A 20,072-nucleotide genomic window follows, 5' to 3' on the forward strand; every position below is an offset into this window, starting at 1 on the left:
ATCCTGCAAATACAAACTGATTGTTGGGTTCTACATTGAACCTTTAATGGATCCTGCAAATACAAACTGAGTGTTGGGTTCTACATTGAACCTTTAATGGATCCTGCAAATACAAACTGAGTGTTGGGTTCTACATAGAACTTTAAAGGGTCACTGCAAATACAAACTGAGCGTTGGGTTCTACATAGCACCTTTAATGGATCCTGCAAATACAAACTGATTGTTGGGTTCTACATTGAACCTTTAATGGATCCTGCAAATACAAACTGAGTGTTGGGTTCTACATAGCACCTTTAAGGGTCCCCTTTCCCCCATTGTCAAACTGAAGGTAAAAGCACAACACACTGATTAGATTCACTAAAAGTTTCCAAGATGTTGAAGATGTTTATGTGGAACGTCTTAATATCCCCCCCCCCAAAAAAACTTCTTAACAGCCAGCTTCCCAGTATCACACAGACCACAAGAGCTCACCACAGGGGTTCTGTCTTGGCAAAAACAGGAGCGTCTTCGATTAAGGATCACTCTGGACCTGAGCTCTGAACCACAGGGGTTTTAATAAGGAATAGGGAAATGAGAGAAGAAACTGGAGGAGAAAAAGTGCCTGTTTGGACCGAATAATACAGACACGCGGCACTGCAGGGAGCCAAGAGCAATAAGACCGGTACCGAGAGCATTCCTTTCAAATGAAAGCAACAAGACCCTGATCGAGTAGCCATGGTTCACTTTTTAACCCAGCAACAGCTCTTTACCACTGGTCCCAGATCAAACAGAGAAAGAAGAGGAGCATTAATGTTTGGTAGCAATAACGTAAGGCGACATGGCGTGAGGCGTGTGGCAGCACATCAGTCGAGAACACCAGATCCCACAAACATGCACATTAAAACCAAGTAAACTAATCCAGTTTATATAAATAACACCGGCCCAGAGCGATGGAGAAGAACCACAGTGGATGGCTATTAATAAAAACAGCACTGTGTACTTAAGCCTAAGCAAGTAAAACAACATGTCCATCATCAAGACAACCATTTATATATAGGCTCAAATTAGAGCGGTTAAAAAAAGGAAAGCATGGGCTGCTAACTGTTATGAAAAATGACACGTTGTACTTACGGTAGGGTCCAAAAGTCTGAGTGTGCTGTTTTTATTTCATCAGTTATGAAAAACCAACACAATTATGTCAGATTATATTCCTCACACAGGATGACATCACTTTCTGAGTAATTGGAAGTCAAAACACGTGCGTTATTCTTTCCTAAAATGCGGTAGGAAGAATAATAAAATGCCTACTAACTGAGGTGTAAATCGTTAACACTGACACAAGCGATCGCTGTGCACTGTGTAAAATTAAAGCAATATTCAGATATGTCCTGTATCATGCAATAGCATGCAAGCGTCTACCAATTTAAATAGAGCTGTCTGAATTTTAAAGCATGCAAATAGTCATATTACAAACATGAAGTTATATATATATATTTCTTAAAAAAAGAAAACGCTAATTATTTGGGGGGGGGGGTGTTTTTATGTAATTGGTTCTTCATTGTAAATGCATATATGATAATTATTATAATAATAATAATATAATAATTAATCAAAGTATTTACATTGCATCACTTTTTAAAATGCTGTATTTTAAGGTACATGAACTGAATAAAAATTAGTATTTTTATTATCTTTACTTTCCCGCTGTTTGTTGGCTTAGTGAAGAAAGATAAAGTAAATATACATTTTTGGGGAAATTTGGTCTCAACCGGTACAAGAATATAAAATGATACTTTCATGAACTTCTCTAAAGCAATTTTTTTTCAAAAGAGGTAGTGCTTTATGTACCCTTAACTGACATTACTGACATTAATGCATTAGTGAATACAGACAAAATGTCATCAATACGCCACAAGTAAAACATGAACAAAGTACAATGTACACAACATGAACACTTAAATTAATCGGCATTGTTTTTATAGCGAACCAAATAAATTATTAATTGAGTACAATGAAACTTATGAACAACATCTTAATGAACCTTAAAATTGAAAAACGCAGGCTGAAGAGCAAGTTTTAATATTTACACCTGGAGACTAGAGTTCAGAAATGGGTAACATACTGTAATTCAACCGCCACCCCTCCCCGCCCCCAGTTTCTCCCCAATTTGGTCATTTGCACATTCCCCTACATCAGCCATCGGTTCCCATCACATGATAAGCTAACACTTGTTTCCTCAGAGGCACATGAAGCCAGCCATCTTTTTGAGATCATGCTCGATCACATGACAGGATGTAACATGCTCAGAGAAAAGCGCTATCTGCCTTCTTCCTCATACATGAGCTCACAGATCCTATTGACTGACAGGGGAGAGAGAGAGAGAGAGAGAGAGAGAGAGTGCCATCCCTCCTACCCAGACAGCACATCCAGTTTACCTCTCTCAACCCTCAGCCACGAATGTCTGTGGTATCACCAGGATTCAAACTCACAATCTCACGACATTTAGCTTTGCTTGTTTATGCTACCTAATGCAGTAAATAATGCTAGTTAACGGAACCTTAATGCAAAGCAATACTCAAAAAGACACATGTATGCTTTCTGCCACATCTGGAAGAATTTGGGATTGCGTGACGTTTAATAAAAACAGCTCCTTGATAGTGGATTCAGACATTTGGATCCTAGTACAGGCCAAGAGAGACGCAGCCTTTACCATAACTAGAATGAACTTTATTTAGCAAATGACGTTGCTGTTACTTACTGTTACTTACTCCTAATGATATCTTGAACATCAGCCACATTCATCTTCATATTGTTTATTTCTCAAAGGAAGAACCTGGACATACCAACGACTTTGGGGAGTTTCTGTCTGCGCAGTGGGATTCTGGGAAGCTTGGTGCTGATTCGGCTAAATCGTCCACACAGGATCCTCTTGGCCTTCTTACTGCTGGTCGAGTTTTCCCGGTCCGAACTGTAGACGCGAGAGGACAAAAGATTAAAACATCAGCTCTACACTTCAGGCTGCTGCGTGTTCTGCGTCCGTGTGGTCCAACAGTCTGATGCCAATGAGCTTTTTGTTTCATTACAAAAAAATGTCCTGGAGAGTCCTTCCAAAACGTTAAATAAAGGTCACCACACTACAGCTGGCACTACTGTCAGAGCTGCTGATATAGAATTACAAATTCAACATCCTGCAGTGCATAGATGAGATTAGACGAGATGGAAGAGCTTTGATCTGTGTTTGATTAGACAGTGGTCCTTAACGTACCTATTGCGGTCTTTGTTGCTACAGAGGCAGCAGCAGCAGAGCAGAGAGAGCAGGATGAGCAGCAATAAGGACACCAGCGTGCCTGCAGCGATCACACCCATCCGCTGGTTAGGATCTAAGGAAAGAGGGGAAAGAATAAAACTTCAGGGACTTGTGCGATTAGCAACAGGAATTGGACAGGGATTGGTTTAACTACTGGCTACAGGGAAAATATTTGGGAATGCACAAAACGCTTTAGTGCAATGGTTACATAGCGTGTGCAATCGAGAGTGATTATGATTTACATACACATCTGTGATTAGGTGATTCGTCTAATGGGCTAAGTATGTGTAATTGGTTGAGATTGTGATTGTCTGATGGAAAGCTTTACCATCTGTTTGAACATGGTGGATAGAACATATACAGCAGAATACATCCGTAACCTAGCTCCGCTTGAATAAAAAAAAAAACCCTCTACTGACCTATACATGCTCTCTCTCTCTCTTTCTCTCTCTCTCTCCCCCTCCCTCTCTCTCTCTCTCTCTCCTTCTCTCTCTGTTCCTCTTTTTCCTGGAGTATTTTTCTCTTCTATGAGAAGCTGCACTCGCTCTTGCGAAAGCAGGAAGGGAGCCAAAAAACACAGCCATAAAAATCAGACACTACTCTGGAAACGCCATCAGGGCAGTCATGCTAAAGGCTGCAGCTGTCTACTATACTGACCTACATAGAACACACACACACACACACACACACACACACACACACACACACACACACTCCTAACAACGCATGTTACTAGCAACAGCTGTGTTTCATTCACCCATAAAACTTTGTTTTCATTGTTAGGAAAAGTCTCATGTTTGAAATTATCAACGTGTTCTAAGATATCTGTGATGCAGGAATACTTCAGCCTGAAACTAAAGGTAAATCATGTGATTGCTACGGTGGCCAGCATTAACAAACCAGAAACACAATAGCAAAACCACAAACACGACAACAAATCTGGATAAACAACAACAAAATCAAAAACACTACAAAAAATCTGGATGAAAAACAACAAAACCAAAAACACGACAGCAAATTCAGATAAACAACAACAAAACCAAAAACACTACAGCAAATCTGGATAAACAACAACTAAACAAAAGACACAACAACAAATCTGGATAAACAACAACAAAACCAAAAACACAACAGCAAAAAAAAAATAAACAACAACAGAACAAAAAACACAACAGCAAATCAGGATAAACAACAACAGAACAAAAAACACGACAGCAAATTCAGATAAACAACAACAAACCCAAAAACACAACAGCAAATCTGGATAAACAACAACAAAACCAAAGACACAACAACAAATCTGGATAAAGAACAACAAAACCAGAAACATGACAGCAAATTCAGATAAACAACAAACCCAAAAACACAACAACAAATCTGGATAAAGAACAACAAAACCAGGAACATGACAGCATATTCAGATAAACAACAACAAACCCAAAAACACAACAACAAATCTGGATAAAGAACAACAAAACCAGAAACATGACAGCAAATTCAGATAAACAACAAACCCAAAAACACAACAACAAATCTGGATAAAGAACAACAAAACCAGAAACATGACAGCAAATTCAGATAAACAACAACAAACCCAAAAACACAACAACAAATCTGGATAAACAACAGCAAAACCAAAGACACAACAACAAATCTGGATAAAGAACAACAAAACCAGAAACATGACAGCAAATTCAGATAAACAACAACAAACCCAAAAACACAACAACAAATCTGGATAAACAACAGCAAAACCAAAGACACAACAACAAATCTGGATAAAGAACAACAAAACCAGAAACATGACAGCAAATTCAGATAAACAACAACAAACCCAAAAACACAACAACAAATCTGGATAAACAACAGCAAAACCAAAGACACAACAACAAATCTGGATAAAGAATAGCAAAACCACAAACACGACAGCAAATTCAGATAAACAACAACAAACCCAAAAACACAACAACAAATCTGGATAAACAACAACAAAACAAAAAACACGACAGCAAATTCGGAAACATCACAACAAAATAAACACAACATCAATACGGGACACAAAACAACAACAACAACAACAACAAATTTGGGAACAACAACAAAACCAATGCCAGCTAATTTGCAAACGCAACAACAAAACCAAAAACACCAACAACTGTAACTCGAAAAGAAAAAGCGAGGTCCTAATTGAACATCAAATGCTTGTTGCTGATTGGCTACAGTGTTAATCAGTCTGAGAGACTGAGCAGACAGAGATCTGAAACCTAAATGAATCTTCTGGTGCTTCTAATTGTGTCAAGAGGGATTCACAGTTTTATTCTAGACATGTTGTCAACTTCCCACAACACTAATGTGAGCATACGAAGGCTGAAATGCCGCCTAAAGGAAGCTGGGTTATTTAGAAGAAAGAATCACTCCATACTATAATAACATAAGTAATTGCAATACATCAGTTTTGCTAGGCTAGCTAGATAACAGACTGAGAAAGTGGTCATTATTTCTGTATTACAGTCGTATGCCGCGTCCAATCAGAAAGCAGAATGTGCGCAGGTTTCGTTTTTGAGGTAATGTTGATGTGGTTTTCTATTTGCTGTTGTGTTTTTAATGTTTTGACTTATGGGCCATCGTAGACTACACATAGAAACTCAAAACATCACGAATTCAGTCAAGATTGTTTTGTTTTTTTTCTCTCCTCTGTCTGAATAAACCAAATCCACAGCTTTGTTGATGATGACTCATGTGATGTCCTGCACTCAACCAGAAACGTTGACTCACGTGTACTGAAATAAACCTTCCTGTGCCAGTGTTCTCTACACTGCTAGGAACATCAGCTGTAACCATGGGCTGATGTTACATGTTCCTTTCATGATAGTTACCTAATCTTTTAACACAGTTCACATGACATCTTCCGAAGGCCTTTTTATGACAACTGACATAAACCTACAGAATGATTTATAAAAGTGTCAGTTGTCATAGGGACATCAACTACAACCAGGTGCCAATCTTACATTTTAGAATCACCACAGAAGCCTAATCTTTTCTCACATATTTATGGTAACACTTTATTTTATTTAAAGGTGTCATGTAGCCTGAAAACTGTGTAGAGATTTGGTAACTACGGTGACACGAAACGTAATATCGACCCATGGTTATAGTTGATGTCCTTATTACGTCTGACACCTTTATAAATCATTCGTAGATTTGTGTCAGTCGTCATAAAAGCGCTTTAGCAAGGTGTCATGAAGTCTTATGGACACTATCCTTTATAAGGTCTTGATGACAACTGATATAAACCTACAGAATTATTTATAATGATGTCAGTTTTAGACTGTTTTAGTCATGAAGACATATAACTATGTCATAAAGACTAAGCCATGAGTCGATATTACAGTTTCATGTCATGATAGGTGTAGAATATTTTAACACAGTCGTCAGGCTACATGACACCTTCATATGGCCTTTATGTTATCTGACATAAATCTACAGAATTATTTATAATGATGTCAGTCACCATAAGGACATTAACAATTCTTTCTTTTTTCTACATTTATACTGTTTCTCAATTTAGCGTCTTTCTTCCTTCCTTGCTTTCTTACTTTCTTCATTTACATCCTTTATTACCTTCTTTCTTTCCTGATTTATATCCGTCCTTTCTTTTTTTCCTTCTGGATTTATATCCTTTCTTTCTTTCTAGATTTATATTCTTTCCCCATTTATCTTCTTTCTTTCTTGATTTATATCCTTCCTTCCTTCCTTTCTTTCTTTCTAGATTTATATTCTTTCCCCATTTATCTTCTTTCTTTCTTGATTTATATCCTTCCTTCCTTCCTTTCTTTCTTTCTAGATTATATTATTTCCCCATTTATCTTCCTTCATTCTTTCTTTCTTGATTTATATCCATTCTTCCTTTCGTTATTACTTTCTTGATTTATATTCTTCCCCATTTATCTTCTTTCTTTCTTTGCTTCCTTTCATTCATTCTTTCTTTCTTTCCTCTTTTTTTTCTTTCTTTCTTTCTTTCTTTCTAGATCTTTGTTCTTTCTTCATTTTCTTTCGTTCCTGATTTGTATCTCTCATTCCTTCCTTTCTTGCTTTTTTAATTTATATCTTTTCTTTCTCTCTTTCTAGACTTATATTCTATCCCCATTCATCTTCTTTCTTTCTTTGCTTCCTTTCATTCATTCTTTCTTCCTTTTTTCCTTTTTTCTTTCTTTCTTTCTTTCTAGATTTTTATTCTTTCTTCATTTTCTTTCTAGACTTATATTCTTTCTCCATTTATCTTTTTTCTTTCTTGATTTATAGTTTCATTCTTTATTTCTTAATTTATATCCTTCCTTCCTTCCTTTCTTTCTAGATTGCTATTATTTCCCCATTTATCTTCTTTCATTCTTTCTTTCTTGATTTATATCCTTTCTTTCTTTCTAGATTTATATTCTTCCTTTTATCTTCTTTCTTTCTTTGCTTCCTTTCATTTATTCTTTCTTCCTTTTTTCTTTCTTTCTTTCTTTCTTTCTAGATTTTTATTCTTTCTTCATTTTCTTTCTTTCTTTCTTCATTATATCTCCCATTCCTTCCATTCTTGCTTTTTTAATTTATATCTTTTCTTTCTTTCTTTCTTTCTTTCTTTCTTCTAGACTTATATTCTTTTCCCATTGATCTCCTTTCTTTCTTCCTTCCTTTCTTTTTATACTTCCTTTTTTTTTTTTGCTTTTAATTTATATGTAACTAGTTCATCGACACATTCCCCACCGATCAGTTCGCACTCTGCCCTACAACCTTTTTTTAATTATCGTTAGTTGCTTCAGTTTTAAACATTTGAACTTGTTAAACGCTTGCAGCTGACCCACTCTGCCCTCTGCATTAGAAATCACACCACATCCTTCATTTCCCTTGACGCAATGGAAAAAAAACAAGTGATGTGAGACCCCACAAATATGTCTCAAGCCTCCAAGAATACTTCTGTGTCTCCAAAACAAACGTCATACCAAACTGTCCCAGGCTTATTCATCTTATTTTCTCACAGACTATAGGAACAGAGAGAGACGGGAGGTTGTTCTTACACAGATTGCAGGCTCCAGAGACCGGGTTACAGTTTTTATCATGGCACGGACACGTTTGTGCGCAGTTTACCCCAAACTGGCCGGACTCACAGGTTAGATTGCAACTGAAAAAAGGCAAAGAGAAGAAATAGTCAGTGAAAGTGCTAATGAGTAAGGGGTGTAAACATGAGAAGCTTTATAAAACATCTTGAACGTTGGCCAAGGATATGTGTACATCAGCATGACTCTCATAACAAGAATATGACTATGTCCTTCGGTGTATGTGGAAAAAAAATCACATCGTCTGTTCGATCTTTGCTTTTATAGAAGATATATGACATTGTTATTAATGGAAAGATGTCTCCAATCTGACAGTATAATAACATCTGCACCTGTTATAACCCCAGAACTGAGTACATCCAACATGAAATGATTTTACACTGATTATATCTGAATTACAGCAACAACAGAAACAGCAGGAGAATGAGAGAAAATGACCCAAGAATGAGTTTTCATGACTTTCCCGATGGAATTTAGGAGCTGCTACAATCAACCTCCATCGCTCTGTCGGAAAAAATGCTGCTTGGCAAACTTCCTAACATTAAGTAAAGGCATAACTTTAATTAAACACTCTGTGTGATTTGCGCCAATCAGCCATTTCTGCTCCACAGATAAGCTGAAGAAAAACAGGAGATTTCTTTTTTCTAAGTTCTTAATTCACTTGATCTTTTAACACAATCAGACGCTAAAAGTCAGGATGTTTTCGGAACTCTCGCACATTTTCTCGTCATTCTTCCCACAGGGGAAACGGCTCCGTACTGGATCTGTTCGTTAAGCTGATTTCAATCGCCAGTATTTTTGTGCCTGTTTCTTCTATAAACATATCGACTAAAATGGGAGAGAAATGTTCTGTTCACATGCATTTTAGCAACAAACATCCTGGCTGAGGTTGTAATCTGTTAATGTGCTGAATCGCATTCGAAACCACAAGCCTTCATGGAATGCCGCATTCCACGCCTCTGGAGCTGTGGAAAAACATGCACATATTATGAAATAGCGAAGAAATGTTTAGGGATTTCATAATGGAAGAAAAACCTTCAGTGATCTGGTGCTACATTCACATGGGCTTGTGATCACCATCTTTAAAAAAAAATATGATTTGGTATTCATTTCTTGTAAGTCTAAATTTTCTGATAACTTCAAATTGACTTCGCAATATAGTGATAGTGTGAGGTAATTTACCAACACACCAATATTCTCATCAGTTTTGTCTCATTTCCACTGTCCATCCATCCATCCATCCTTCCATCCATCCATCTTCTATACCGCTTATCCTTTTCAGGGTCATGGGGAACCTGGAGCCTATCCCAGGGAGCATCGGGCACACGGCGGGGTACACCCTGGACAGGGTATATCCACTATCACTGGGCTTTTACGTTGTATAAAAGGCTTAGTGCTAGCTAAATAATTCATTATTAGCTAGCTATATTGTAGACGCTAACTTACAATTCACATTGCAGTTTGGACAAACCAGCAGACACCTTCATGAAGTCTAGAATGGGTTCTAAAAGGTTCTAAATGGGTTCTAAAAAAGGAGCTCTATAATGGCAAGATATTCCAGGTGTTCTGGAACAGAACAATACAATTTCAAAGAACAAGTCCCAAATTTGGATTTTCTGAAGAATTTACTTTCAGAGATTCCCTGCGTAGTACGTATGATTCTATTCCATTATACAATTCCGAGGTTTATTTTTATTTTTAGAAATTCCACATTCCAGAATAGTATGATTTTCCTGCTGTTTTATGAGTGGAATAATACAAATCCAGTGAATCAAATCTAGAATAGGAACATTCTTTTGGAATTCTAGATTAGCAGGTTTATTTCACAGGCTACAGAATTATAACCTTCATAGAATTTAGAATGGGAATTCTAGGATAGCAGGTTTTTCTTCAGGAATTCGAGATAAGAAGAATTTGTCAAACATTCTAGAATTGAAAAAAAATAAATAAATAAAAGAAAAAGAAAGACCATCGGGGACCATATTCTAGAATATGAAATCTTTAGGAATTCCAGAATGACAATTACACATGTTTTAGAATCAGGGACTCTAGAAGGGGAAAATTCTTCCAGAGTTCTTGAATGCCAGTATCTTTCAGAGGATATAGAATGGCAATACACCTGCATGGATTTATAGGATGGCAGGAATGATATCCATCCATTTTCTATACCACTTATCCTACACAGGGTAACGGAGAACCTGGAGCCTATCCCAGGGGACTCAGGGCCCAACGTGAGGGACACCTCACGTTAGAGATGGTAATCAGCCTACAACGAATGTCTTTGGACTGGGGGAGGAAACCGGAGTACCCAGAGGAAACCCCCAAACCACTAAGCCACTAAGAACCTTTGACAATTTCTTCTTATATATAGGAAGAAAATATCAATATATAAGAAGAAATTGTCAAAGGTTCTAGAATATATATAAAGTTTTTTTGGAATGTGAATAGCTCCAGGAATTTTAGAATGGTAAGATTTTCCTCTTGCTTTAGAATTTAAATGTACCTTCTGTGATTATGGATTCAACTGACACTCATGATTACAGAATTCAATGTATCCCGCCTTGTACCCGATGCTCCCTGGGATAGGCTCCGGGTTCCCTGTGACCCTGAAAAGGTGTAAGCGGTAGAAGATGGATGGATGGATGGAACCTGCAACATGAGGATCCTTCAGTCTGATGTGTAATTTCTTTGTCCGTTGGTCTGAGACCATACACTTGATGCTCTATTTTGGGAGTCTGCCATTTTGGTATGTATCACTTATGAAAGTGTGGTGGAGAATATGCAGTGCACTTAGGAAATCCCACAACACCACCACAAAAGGTGGTGTCCAAACAATAGAGGTTAGAGAATATCCACAATGGCTGTATGAAAAGTCATCCTCAGCCATATTCTGAATTAGGTGTGTGGTTTGCGATACATCCAAAACATTTATGATGGCGTTTCTGTGATGGAATGTGAATGTACAATCTCAGAATGATAAGCAAAGCTTCTAGTTACAAAATGATTTGCTAAAATCAAACACTTCTTTCCTATTGTCATACTGATTCCCCAGTGTTCAGTATGTTGCCTTTCTCAGCATTCCTTTCAGTTTAATTTCCTGAAATCCTGACTGTCTAACAGGAGACACAAAGACGCAAGGCTGTCTTCATATATCCTGGAAGAAACCAATAAAATCCTCACTTTTGCAAGATGGTAACTATTGGGCAATAGGGAAGCCCTAGCTAGAATTAGACATGAAAGTTTGGAAACTGTCCTACCCAGCTAATCAGTGGGAATCAGAAATTGGGAATTGGGAGACCCAGGTACTCCATATGGATTAACTATTGGAAATTGGGAGGGACCAATCTAGAGCATGGGAATTAGTTTCAATAGACTGGGAATTGAGAGAAAAGCTTTGACTTCCCATATTTGTATGGTACGCACATGCAAATCTTTACAACTGTACCTCACAGGACAGTAGGGTGGACTAATTAAAGAGGTCTGACACTTACAAAGTCCCATAAAAGCCCGGATCACAGAGGCACTCTCCTGTAGCAAAGTGGCATTCCCCATTAAAGCAGTGGCTGCAGTCATTCTCGCAGTTCTCCCCATAGGTGCCATTGGGACAGCGAACTTCACAGCTATAGACAGAGAGAAGTTATAGTTTATTTCTCATAGTTCATCAAAGAAATATAAAAACAAACCAAAAAAATAACAAACGCATCAACAAAATATTTGTACCGATCTCCGATCCAGCCGGGATTACAGTGGGAGCACTTCCCATCGATCCGGTTGCAATAATGGCCGTCTTTACATGGTGGACACTCGTCCTTGCAGTTCTCTCCGAAAAAGCCTGGCGCGCACATCTGATCACATTTGGTGCCATTCCAGCCTTTCTCGCAGGTAACACAACGTCCTTCTGTGACCTTACATGGTTGCTGACCCTTACAGTGACCACATCTGCAAGAAGAGGAGATTTAGTACATTACACTGGCAAATATGCAAACCCAAATACAACTTGACCTAATAGAAAGTACTGGTGTAGTAAAGTTGAAAAGTGTAAGCAAAAAGAATACTGGGAAATCAAATGGAGCTGTTCTACGTACTTGTTCCTGCAGTTCTGCCCGTAGAACCCAGCAGGACAAGGTTCCCTGCAGTATTTGCCCCTGTAGCCTGGTTTGCAGGTGCAGGAACCGTCTGCCTGGTTGCATTTCCCGTGCGCGCACTGACAGTATCGATCGCAGTTTGGGCCCCACATAGGATCACGGCACTGGCATCGGCCGGTGAACTGCTCACATGGGGAGTTATTGCAGGCACACTGGGCACCGCAGTTGCGCCCATACCACCCCGGAGAGCACAGGCAGCGGCCGGTGCTCTGGTCACACACTGAGTTTAGGCTGCAGTAGCAGTTGTTGCTGCAGTGCGGACCCCAAAAGCCGGCATGGCATGTGCACTTTCCAGTCTCCTGGTCACACTTGCCTTTCTGACATGGGCACGGTTTCTCACAGTACTCGCCCCAGCGATTTGGGTGGCATGTGCACTTGCCTGTTACATCATCGCACTTGCCGTTAGGGTGACACGTGCATTTGCCTTTGCAGTCGGGACCCCAGAATTGAGCAGGACACTCTATAAGGGTGGACAGATGTTTTAACTTAACCACAAACTCACCCAAAACTTGAAGACCTATATTGTGTGAGTAAACAAATTGAAACTGCCCCAGCATTGGATGCATCCACCCACTTCCCTTGGAAAACTAGTGTATCATGGACTACATATACATACTGAAACATGACTGGCTCATATTTTACAAAATGACACGTGCTTGTCATATGTTCGACATTCAGATTTAGCAGATTTTAGCTTCCTGCAGATACAATTTTTTTACACTTGACCAGCATTTAGAGTGAAACCAAGCTCCAACATTTTAGCAATATGACAATTCAAGAAGACTCGAGTTGCTGTGAGTTGTTCCAATCCAGATACTCACGGAACAGATTACTTATCGTATACATTATCGTTTCAAGAGATTATAGAGCAAAAACATGGAGAACATGAACACAAAACAGACTTGTTTTGCTCTCTTAGGATTGTTTTGGATACTATGGTGAACATCTGTGCCATCCATTTGCTAAGAATGCTGAAAATGTTGCGTAGGAAGGAAGTCGTAACACAAAATGGTCTCTTACTGGTGTCACAGCTCGCTCCAAAATATCCATGACGGCAGCGGCACTCGTTTGGTCGGACACACACCTCGTTTTCCTTGCAAGTGAAGTTTCCCTCGCAGAGAGCTGGTGAGAAAACATTACTGGAGTGAGAATACCTTTGATACACATGTAATGTATTTCTGAATAGTTTTATAGGGATGTGGCTTTTTTAAATAAACAAACAAATTCTTAGGGACTGCACAAAATTCCAGATGGTTTTGGAATTGGTCTACCAAGCAAGCTAATGGGTAGGAATCAACTGTCAGAAATTGATAGTTGGGAGAACTAGTTAGCGAAACTATTAGTTTTTTAAATGGTAAATGGCGCACTTATATAGCGCTTTCATCCAAGCGCTTTACACTGTGTCTCATTCACCCATTCACACACACACGCACACACACACACCAATGGTAACAGAGCTGCCATGCAAGGCGCTAACTTGCCATTGGGAGCAACTTGGGGTTCAGTGTCTTGCCCAAGGACACTTCGGTATGTGGAGTCACGTGGGCCGGGAATCGAACCGCCAACCCTACAACTAGTGGACAACCCGCTCTACCACCTGATCCACAGCCGCCCCTATTGGCCAGTGGTCTAGTACTGATACTTTGGCTTTTTGCTACTTGTTCAAAATTGTTGCCAACAGGAAATAATGGTACTTAACAAGCTAACACAATTTTTTATTAGCTGATTATGTGTAAAGTTTTACATTAAACTAAACAAAACAGAAAACACTAAATGGGTAGATGGTGCTAGGTGTATGCTGTCAAAAGCAAAAAAAAAAAAAATTGACCTCCGTAAACATAAGTTTAATTTTACAACAAAACAAAGCAGCACTATAAAACAGATTTTACAGCACAATCATAGAATGAACAAAAAAGTAGTTTGAAACCATTATACATTTTTTTGTGTGCTTTTTGGTCATTTCTGCGGCCAAAAAGGTTTGATTTTTCTGTGGCTTTTTTTAAAAAATTTTTTTAGAAATTTGCGATGCAATTTGCAACATTTTGGTGCTTTTTTTGCAGAAAACTATTTGAATTGGTGAAACTGCAATTGCGTAAAAATTCTTTCACAGTGGTATTTGTTGGCATTAGTTGTACTCGTGCTCGACGCACGTGGACTGAAGAGGGCTTTGGCTGAATGCATGTTATGATGATGTCACATGACACTTCTTGGCCCAAATCTACGGAAACTCGGCAGTAATTTTGGAAGATTGCAAGCTCCTCAGAATATTGTGGAGATTTTGATTTTGCATTAATTTCTGCGACTGCAAAATCACAAAATCCAGGGGGACCGTAAAACCGGTAATTCACCGGTGAGTGTTTCATTGCCGTTAATATGAGCTGGATAACCAAACATCCAGTCAGAAGAAGATCCAGGCACTTTTTTTCCTTGTTGGCATTGTTGAGCACAGTAAAGTCGATGCATTTACTCTAACTGTCATCAATGTGATGTCACAAATGGGTGAAAACTGAATGGAAATTGAAGCTCCACATGTTTCTATTTAGACCATTTTTTGTTTTTAAATGTGCAGTGAAAAACCCAGAATGTCATCTTAAGCCACAATCAGGGATTTCCAATGACTCCTTGATCCACTTCATATTCACAGAGTCTGTGTTTTGCTTCACTCATGTTCCAAATATAACTCCAGTATGAGCCAAAATGACAGAACGTATTCATTTTTTTTTTTTTTTTTTGGAATGATAGACTATTTTTTCCACTATACTATGCCAGGACATTCGATTCCCACATATGTAGCACATGTCAGGCTGGCACATTTAAAGATACTTCCATGTAAATAAAGGAACATGCTGCCAAACCATTTTGATGCTAGGTCTTAATTCTTCTTTTCTGATATCCCTGATTGTAAGTTTCAGCAAGATGGAAAGTTCTTACGTGTCAAACACTCGTCTCCTTGTTGTGCCCATCCACTGCAACACGCAAACCCCGGAGACCTAGAGAGAGAGAGAAATATATGAAATCTGTCCATACTTGAGTGAATTCATTCATTCAATTCTAGATGGGTTACGATATAGGTGGGCGGGACTATAGCGGCAGAAGGTCATGTGATGTAATACCACGTGCGAATCGAAATAAATAATTGACAAAAGGAGCACGGGTTGGCAGAGTGGCTGGACAAAACATGATCACATGCTTACAACACCTAGAACCCTTAAGGGATCTTCAGTTGTCTCTGCAACAGAACCCTTAATTAGTCCATGAAACCTTAATACACCCTTGAAGAACCCTTTCTTCTAAGAGTGTAGCTAAATTTTAAACATCTGACAGGTTATATTTATTATAATAATATAATATAATATAATATAATATATAATAATCTTCCAAAAAGGGTTCTAAACAGCTTGTTGCAGGGTTCTATTTAAGGGTCTATTTAAGGGTTCTCCCAGAGGGACAACCAAAGAATCTTTAGCCTGGATAATAATGACCAATAATTACGGGGTACCACAGACTTACCCAGATAATACATACACTGTTAGAAATATGACTTATTTGGTGGTTCATGGACTAAACAAGCCTTCTTAGCTTCCTAAAAGGGTTCTATTTGGAGCTCTGTCTTATAGGAAAACGATTTATTTTACAGAATTTTAGGGTTCATCCGGAGTGACAATCAAACAACCTTTAAGACTGATGGGCTCTAGGTATTAAGAAGAAGGTTTTACTTGGAAACCTTTCTGATAAAAAAAAGAAAAATGCTGTAGACCATTTAAGGGTTCCAGTTAATACATACTAGGAAAAAAAAGGGGTTCTTCAAGGGTTCTTTAAGGACTCCCTGGATAATTAAGTGGTCTTAGCTTTCAAAAAAAAGGCTCTGCTTCTCATAGGAAAACACTTTGTTGTAAACCCTTCTCCTCAAGGGACAACAACGAGGCTTTAAACCTAACGGGTTCTATATAAAGCAGAAAATAATAACCCACAATTTAGAGTTTCTACCACATGTATCCATTTAACACATATACAATTAGAAAAAAAATTATTTGAGGGTTCTTTAATGGTTCGTTGGATAATCAAGGGGTCTTAGCCTTTTTGGAACAGTTTCTAATAAGGAAGCTGTTGTAGACATTTTAAAGGTTCTCCCAGAGGAACAACCAAAGAATCTTTAAATCTGACAGGTTCTAGATATTATAAAGAAAACAATACCACAAATTTGGAGTACAGCACACTTCAAAAAAAAAAAGAGTTCTTCAAGGGTTCTTTAATGGTTATTGGATCATTAAGGGGTCATAGCTTCCAAAACAAAAAGATCTGCATGCAACCCTTTCTGACAGGAAAACATTGTGACCATCAAAAAAGCCTTTAAGCCTGACAGTTTTGATGTATTAAGAAGAAAATAATGAGCAATAATTTGAGTTTGTTGCACACACATACCCGATGAATAGATACACTCTTTTAAAAACTAGTTCTTCAAGGGTTCTTCGAGGGTTTATTGGATCATTAAGGGTTCTTAGCTTTCAAAAAGGTTTCTACTTGGCAAACACTTGGAACCCTTTCTGATAGGAAAACACTTTACTGTTGACCATTTAAGCGCTCGGTCATTTCCCACTTTCCTCTTCACCACTGTTGTTTCTCGATTTGTTTATGTCGTCATTGAAATGTCACTTCCAATCATTATGCGACCTGACACGCCCATGCCGTTCGGATCTGGTGGAAAATTATGGCTATTCTTCATATGTATTAATTTGCAAGCCTTTTATTATTACAGATGTTCTTGGCATTTGAAGCCATGTAAACAAATGGCTTTAAAATCGAGAAAGCCATAAAAAACTAATCAAACTAATTTTTTTTCATAAGTGAAAAGCGAGCATGTGCAGATGTTGCTGCTTCTCTGAACCAAATCTGTCCCTGAGTGATCATCTTCTACGTCTCATTGTTTGTGTGGTTCACACAGAATATACGAGACGTCTGGCTACCATCTGTGGCTTCTCTCAAACACGATGGTGGAATAACACTCACATACGACAGAAACACAGATCGACATCCACACATGCACACAGCAAATGCTTGTTTCTTAGAGATCCCTTATTCTGTTAAACAGCTGCCCCCGTATGCACGGCCGTTTGAACTGATGGCCGCTCGGGACCATGCGACGATGACGGAGGGGTTCAGTTTAAGGCCACATACTGATGAGATTACTTTCCCTGTCCCAGACATTCAGAACGAAATGTCCTGAAAATGCTTTGTTGAAGATCCAAGCCAAAGAAAGAATCCTGCGAACAGTGTTTTCTGTGAGAAAACTCTGGATCATCTCGCAGAATCTCAATCTCTGTATCCCGCTTGTGAATCTTAAAAACGTCTGCTGCCCCTCGTACTATTGTTAATCTCTTGATCAGTTTGGTTATCAACCCCAACACACAGTCACTGTATTTTGTAGGTATTCTGACGTTTAAGACAGCACCTGGACACGGGCTAGCTAGCTCACATTGAGGAACTGGAAGCTAGGAAGTGGAATTTTATGTGTTGAAAACAGACATGCGGTATGATACACATAGTGAAATGTCCCAGTGTGGTTATACTAAATATTACTGGAACACAGGGACACTGGAATACCACTCGTCCAATCAAATGAGTGGACTCGACCTAACTGTCGTTTAATTGCCAATAATTTGGAGTTGGACCACACACTTACACTCTTAATTCAAGTCCTTCATGGGTTCCTTAAAGGTCTATTGAATAATGAAGGATTGTTATTGTCCAAAAACGTCATACCCTTCCTGTTAGGAAAGCACTCTGTTGTAGTTTTCTACACAGACCATTTAATGGTCCTTCCAGAAGGACAACCAAAGAGCCTTTAACCCTGACACGCTTTAGGTATTAGAAAGAAACGAATTACCAACAGCTTGTAATTTGTACCACACACTTACTCAGTTAATACTTTTTTTTTTTTTTAAATAAATGGATACTTCAAGGGTTTTTTAAGGGCTTATTGGCTAATAATGTTGTAGACCATTTTCAGTAAGGGTCCTCAGAACAACCAACGAACCTTTAAGCCGCTCGAAGAAATTCTGAAACTGTATTCTTTGGTTGTTTCTCTGGGAGAATGCTTAATGGACCAACTGTGTGTAGAACCCCACAACAGGGTTTCTGATCAGAAACCCGTCCATGTATTTATTTGTAAGTTAAGAACCATTAATTAACCAATGAATAGTTCAAGCCTTGAATTTCAAATTTTGTTCCCCCCGTCTTGTACCCCGAGTCCCCTGGAATAGGCTCCAGGTTCCCCGTGACCTGGATAGTCGATTAGTCGTATGTTTAATCCGATGTCCTCTTCTTGTCGAAGTAGACAGGACTGTGTGGAGTGATGAAAACTAGCACTATGATAATTTTTGCGGATGTTTTCAGTCATCATTCGAATAGCTTTAGGTTGAATGGTGGGGAAATACTTTGCTAACAAATTATATTTTGGTTATAATCTTCCACTAAAGTGCAACAACTTTTCCCCACCACTAAACGGTCTCTGAATTTTGGGTACGTCACTGTGATTGTTTAAAGACACAGTCAACAAAGACATGCTGAGATTCCCATTTTATACGCCATTCAAATACTAATGGATAAAACTAACGTCTTTACCGAAACAAATATACTATTTCAGACTGTAGTGTCTGTATTCCATTTCGCATTACTTTTTAAACAACATTTGATTCATATATGTGAGACAGAAGATCATGAGATCCAGAATGGAACCTGAGGGGTTAAACATGTCTGGATAGTGCTGTAAGAAGGAGATAGTGACACGCCTCCACCTTAGTTCAAACATGGATGTTTGACATAGACTCTTCTTTAGGACTAAGTATCTTTGCTATCCTCAAAAGAGTGACCCTTGACCCTCATTTGGAAAACACTTAAAGGCGGCTTATAATTACCTTGATTTACCTAATTTAGGACAGAGAAGACAAAGGGTTTGGAAGTAGAGTAAGGGAGGCCATTAATGCCAAACTAGCAGCCATTTCTGAACAAAAGCAGAGGTCTCTGACATCACCATATCTCTGGGTGAACCAATGCTATTTTTCCATTCTTAATATAATAACGAGCTCTGAGCTCCATATCTGATATGGATCTCAATAGAAGCTTTGTTATTCTAGTGTGCCTCAGGTTAGCAGTCATGCGCCACACTGTTATTACAGCAGTTGCAATGGTGTATAAGTAATAAGGTTTCACTATTAACTCCTAAAAACAAAAGAGCATCAGCTTCTTTTCTCACTCCATTTTCTAGTGACATTCAGAGCCATATTAATGAAAAATCCAGCATAAAAGTACTTAAGAGAGCAAATGCTGGACTCAAAGTTGTGCTGAGTTGCAGCAGAGAGTTGGCTCAACTAGTTATCGATCTACCAGATGATGAGCGTGATGGTGGTGACGGTGGCATTAGCATGAAAGTTGGAAGCTGATCTGTTTGAGCAGAGTGTACAGATTTGGAGGTGAAAGAGTTGGACAGATTGCAGGACTAAAGCACCACTGCATCGCTCTCTTAGTGGGTAATCAAATGGCATT

The 20,072-nt window shown here is 38.7% G+C and overlaps 1 protein-coding gene across 1 annotated transcript in view; it reads right to left on the minus strand.

Annotated features, from left to right (window-relative positions):
- The window catches only part of scarf2 (scavenger receptor class F, member 2), a 40,072-nt gene that overhangs the window by 12,072 nt on the left and 7,928 nt on the right, over nt 1-20,072 (minus strand). Inside the window, exons 2-9 of the mRNA XM_053610890.1 lie at nt 15,462-15,520; nt 13,551-13,652; nt 12,471-12,990; nt 12,106-12,324; nt 11,877-12,005; nt 8,347-8,450; nt 3,245-3,359; nt 2,823-2,947 (exon numbers count right to left, since the gene is read on the minus strand). Of these exons, the coding sequence (XP_053466865.1) occupies nt 2,823-2,947; nt 3,245-3,359; nt 8,347-8,450; nt 11,877-12,005; nt 12,106-12,324; nt 12,471-12,990; nt 13,551-13,652; nt 15,462-15,520 (1,373 nt within the window). The remainder of the gene's footprint in view (nt 1-2,822; nt 2,948-3,244; nt 3,360-8,346; nt 8,451-11,876; nt 12,006-12,105; nt 12,325-12,470; nt 12,991-13,550; nt 13,653-15,461; nt 15,521-20,072) is intronic.

The sequence above is a fragment of the Ictalurus furcatus genome, chromosome 22, assembly GCF_023375685.1.
Source record: "Ictalurus furcatus strain D&B chromosome 22, Billie_1.0, whole genome shotgun sequence".
NCBI classification, from domain to species: domain Eukaryota; kingdom Metazoa; phylum Chordata; class Actinopteri; order Siluriformes; family Ictaluridae; genus Ictalurus; species Ictalurus furcatus.